The sequence below is a fragment of the Salvia hispanica genome, chromosome 5, assembly GCF_023119035.1.
Source record: "Salvia hispanica cultivar TCC Black 2014 chromosome 5, UniMelb_Shisp_WGS_1.0, whole genome shotgun sequence".
In the NCBI taxonomy this organism is placed as follows: domain Eukaryota; kingdom Viridiplantae; phylum Streptophyta; class Magnoliopsida; order Lamiales; family Lamiaceae; genus Salvia; species Salvia hispanica.
In genome coordinates, this window is record NC_062969.1 from 28,652,700 (window position 1) to 28,657,514 (window position 4,815).

Here is a 4,815-nt window from a genome sequence, read left to right on the forward strand (position 1 = left end):
GAACCGTTGTGATTCAGTTCGGTCATCGGTTAACCGACTAACCGATGACCGAATTCCCAGCACTACATGCGGTTATACTATTAATAGTATTCAACATATATGACTTTCAATTAAGTGAATTACTATTTTGATTCCAATATTTCCGACTTTCAACCAAACTAAGTAGACATGAAAAAATACTAAATGCAAACAGCATAAAAAATGAAGAAAGCTTGAACATCATTACATATGAAAACATGTTTCCATACACAAATACAAGCCAAAAAAGAGAAATACAAGGCACAAAACCAAGTCACAATATATGCCAAGAGACACAGCACATTCCCAGCTTCAAATCCAATTTCGATTTGTTGAGTATACATATGTAGGATTAGCCAATTGTTAGAGCTTAGAGTTGCAGCATATCTACGCAGATATGCCTCTAGACGAGACATCGTGGCCAGTCGAGACCTTCTGCTTCCGCCCATCCCGCCTGCTGCTACCTCTCGCCATTGTTTCCCCGCCTGCATTTTGCTGATGGTCCACCTGATGTTGCAGCATAAAGAATTGCCAAATGAATCTCATGTCTAAATAAGGGAGTAATTATGCGAAACACGAGTGATTAGCCATGTCATACCCTTATGCAGAATCCCCCGAGTTGGGTGGATTCGGTGGTGAACTTTCGAGAGCTCATCTCAGAGCAGTTTCTCTTGTTCGAGGTGCTTGATGCCTCACAGGACGAGGCACGCGTGTTTGCACGAGAAGAAGAGTCCGAGACATCGGTGTCACTCTGGAATATCTCATGAAATAGAACTTGCAGATCTTCAAAACTCTCATTTCTTTCCTGTTAAACCATATAATCCCACAACTTAGTCATATATACACAGATCTGATCCAATAGTTGATGGCTTGATGCAATGAAAAAGAACTCACATTTGGCTTATTTTGGTTCATCATTGCTGCCATTTCACTCAAGAAATCACCCATGCCCTGCATAATATCCCAAATCTAAAATCAAATTTTACACAAATGAATGAAAAGCTATTCATTTCAATTGACACAACAAGTGATAGAAAATGCCCTCTATTTATCTACTTTCTCTTCTTTCAATCCTCACCATTTCTTTCTCTACTCTTTTACTGTTGCAAGACCAGAATTTGGTTCATAAAAGAAAACACAACCAAAAAACTCAAGTGTGCCTTGGATAAAAGAGGAAGTGAAATGCAATTACAACTCACATCTTCGTCATCATCGTCATCGCTGTTATAGACGCCTACATCGTACAGAAACCTTTTGTTCACATCCGAAAGAACTAGGAACATAAAAATTCTCGTGAGTCGAATCGAATCATCATACAAGAATACCTGCTGCACTTGCCACTCTCAGCAAATAATCAACAACAAATCACAATCCAAAACACCAAATATCCTAGAGCAACATTTCTACAACAACCAATCCATATCTGAGTGAAGAGTAATAGTAGTAATTCATTTTCCCCATCATCCACACAATTTATTCCATCAAAACACATTTTCTAGCAATCAATACAAGAAAAATGAAGCTCCAAATACCTGAATATGCTTGCTGAATATCTTGGAATTTTCTCTTCGCCTCTTCCACAAACTTTTGATTGGCAGAAGCACTGCAACGATCCGGATGCCACTTCTACCATTAATGAAAAACAAACACGACTCAATCCATCAACATCTATACAACTTCCCATCTCTTATTCAAGCAAAACAGAATTTAACATTATCTTCACAATTCATATCACAATGATTCAACAGCATCCAAAGATTCAATCTTTTCAATTAAGTTACAAGAAAAGTTGCAAATAATCATAGAAATAAAACAAAATTTGAAAATGACAAATTCTAACCAATGCAAGTTTCTTGTAGGCATTTCTCAGTTCAGCTGGCGTGCATTCTTTCTTCAGCCCCATCACACCATAGAAATCACAGTTTCTCCCTTCCCCAGCAGCCATTTCTCTCAAAAATTCAATCCTGTCGACAAATTTCAGGAATCGGGATTTCAATCACCTCAAAACCAGCCAATCCTTTTTCACACGAATAAATAAATATCCGACACGCTGCAAAATGGAGTAGTATTCAACAAAGTCTGCAAGATTACAACGCCACGAAACCTCAGCATTTCTTTTTTTTTTTGAGAGGGAGATCAACAGCTCTATGCTTGGAAGCCTCTGGAAAGATTAATTTTCGCAATTATTTATATATATGCGTGCAGTGGATTATACATTTGTAAAAAATGGTGTGAGAATTGAAACATTGAATACTTCCAAAAGGTTACCAGTTTGTGAAAAAAGAAATGGAGGTGGGGTTGGTGATCAACGGCTGAGGTTCATTTTTTGTAGATATTTGTGGCGGGATTCGTCTCTAGAAGCTTCTCATTAACCTCTGTTTCATTGTTTAATAATGGACCACGGAAGAACAGGGCAGCTTTCATTCCTCATGTTTCTTTTATTTTTATAATAATAATATTTGAAATTGGTCTGTCCAATGCATTAGTAATTTGTTTTAGTAGCATAAGCTTTACTTTATAAATTTCGATAAATTAAGAGATTAGGAGCTGATGAGTGATGAGGATAGTTTTCTACATAGATTCACACATTTCGAAATTTGATCGAGATAGAAAAAAGGAAAGAGATAAGAAAAAACAAACTTACTAAATTCAAAAGAAATCAGAAGTAAGTTTATATAAAAAAGAGTACTAGTATTAAATTAATTTTTAAAAATAAATCCAAGTCTATTATTTAGATCAAGAGAAGTAGAAGTACATGAATTGAAATAGCTCGTGAATCACTTAGGAAATGCATTTCGAGTTGGGTAAATTCTCGATTGGTAGAAAAAAAAAATGAAATATATCCACGATAGAAAGAATCCCAAAAAAGAAAGAAGTAAGTGCAAAAGTTAAAAATCGTGAGAATATAATTTTGATTTGGAGTATAATATAACCTATAGTTATGAACACATTTTTATCCTGTCACAACAAATAGTGATCCAAATATTGCATATAATAATTCTCTCCCATTTTATTGTAGTTGAATCATATTTTTTTTCAATTATTCTATGATAATTTAATATATTTTTTATATAATTTTTTTTCAATCTTACTTACTTTAATTCTTAAACATCATTTTTTACAAATAGAGGTGTGAAACTAGCATCTTAGCTAATTGCCAGAAGAAAAATGCAAAAAGGAAAACGTGTTGGGCTTAATAATTTAAAGGAAGCAAGTTGCTTTAAAGAAACTCGTTTTCGTAGACAAGTAGAATTATTAATGAATAAGTCAATAACCAACTTGCTTATCTACATTTCTCTTTATTATTTAATACTACTAATATTAACATTCATATTTTTGGAAAACAAAGCTTGTGAGTTTCGATTCCAACATCAAATTATACATATTGGACATAAATATTTTTATTCTGTTAAATTATTTTCACTTTTCATTTTCCAATTTATAATATTTCTCTCTAATCAAGTTGGAGTCCTATAAAAATTAGCAAAAATATAATTTTACATTTTCAATTCTTGGTGGCAAAAGCTAGAAGAATCTAAAATTTAATGAGATGCAAGTTGCCAAGTTGAAGGTATATATATGGTGGAGAAGTAGCTAGGCAGCTAGAAGCTACTGTTTGGCATTTTATTTCAATTTTCAATGGCTTCTATTTTCCAAATCTATCTGCATATGCTTTCCTCCCCACATGTTCTTCATCTCTAGATTGAGACCTTCTCCAGAATATTCATTTGTACATACCTTTATATTTCAACCTACTCACAGTATTCAATATAATATATCCATCAAAATATTGGATTATATCATTATTGTTTTTTCTATATTTTTCGTTAATTAAAATTGATTCGCATGAAAACTTGACGCTAATGTGTAATTTAAAGAAAATTAGTTATCATTACTACAAAAATAGAAAAAAAATGTTGGGGAAAATTAGAGTAATTCATCCACTATCTTTTATTATAGCCGTTTCATAATGGGGAATGAAGTCCAATTCATAGAGAGAAAAAAAAGTTTCAATCTTTATAAATACTTAATAATAAGAAATTTATGAATACCTTCGTATCATTGTGTAAGAATTTTGTTTATTAAAATATTTTCACCAAAAGTTAGGCACGATTCTTGCTTCCGATTTTTTAAGTTAATGATAATAAGTGGCAGTTTTTAAAAGGATCAAATTAATAAATATATACTGTAAAATAATGTATGTGGAGGCACAAAATAGCCATAGAATAATACTCCTCCTCCCTCTGGTAATTAATAGTAGTCTCATACTCTGTTTCTAATTTTGATTCGATCATAAAATTAGTCCATTTTTCACTTTTTGATAATAATATCCTCTCTTTTTTCCATCTCCTACGATACAATGTTAAAACTTAAAACTATCAACAATGAAGGGAAGGGAGGGAATAAACAAAATGTGATTGATTTTCCTTGCTTAAAATTGAGGGACATTAACGTATAAAAGTGATAGTAAATTAATTTAATTTTGGAAAGAATTGTGAAAGGTGTGAAAGTATTATGCTATATTTATAGATAAAAATAAGATGGTAGTGTTAAATAGTACTCCATGCGTCCCAAGTTATTCGAGTCATATTCCTTTTGGGTTGTTCCAAGTTATTTGAGTCATTTTATTTTTTGACTAAAAATAAAACATCTAATCTCACATATTTTATTTTTTCTTTTACTTACTTTATTCTCCGATCCACTTTATTTAACTCACCAAACACTACTTTCTTAAATCCAGTGTTGAAAAGAAACGCCTCAGGTAACATGGAACGGAGGGAGTAGTAAAATATTGAA

At 32.6% G+C, this 4,815-nt stretch overlaps 1 protein-coding gene across 1 annotated transcript; it reads right to left on the bottom strand.

Annotated features, from left to right (window-relative positions):
- Positions 1–202: 202 nt before the first annotated feature.
- LOC125190955 (chaperone protein DnaJ) lies at positions 203–2,253 on the bottom strand. Its single transcript, XM_048088387.1, has 7 exons — positions 2,123–2,253; positions 1,859–1,982; positions 1,551–1,644; positions 1,218–1,291; positions 913–969; positions 617–823; positions 203–525 (listed from the first exon to the last, which is right to left on the bottom strand). The coding sequence occupies exons 1-7, from the start codon at positions 2,128–2,130 to the stop codon at positions 406–408; spliced, it is 684 nt and encodes a 227-aa protein (XP_047944344.1). The 5' UTR covers positions 2,131–2,253; the 3' UTR covers positions 203–405.
- Positions 2,254–4,815: the final 2,562 nt, after the last annotated feature.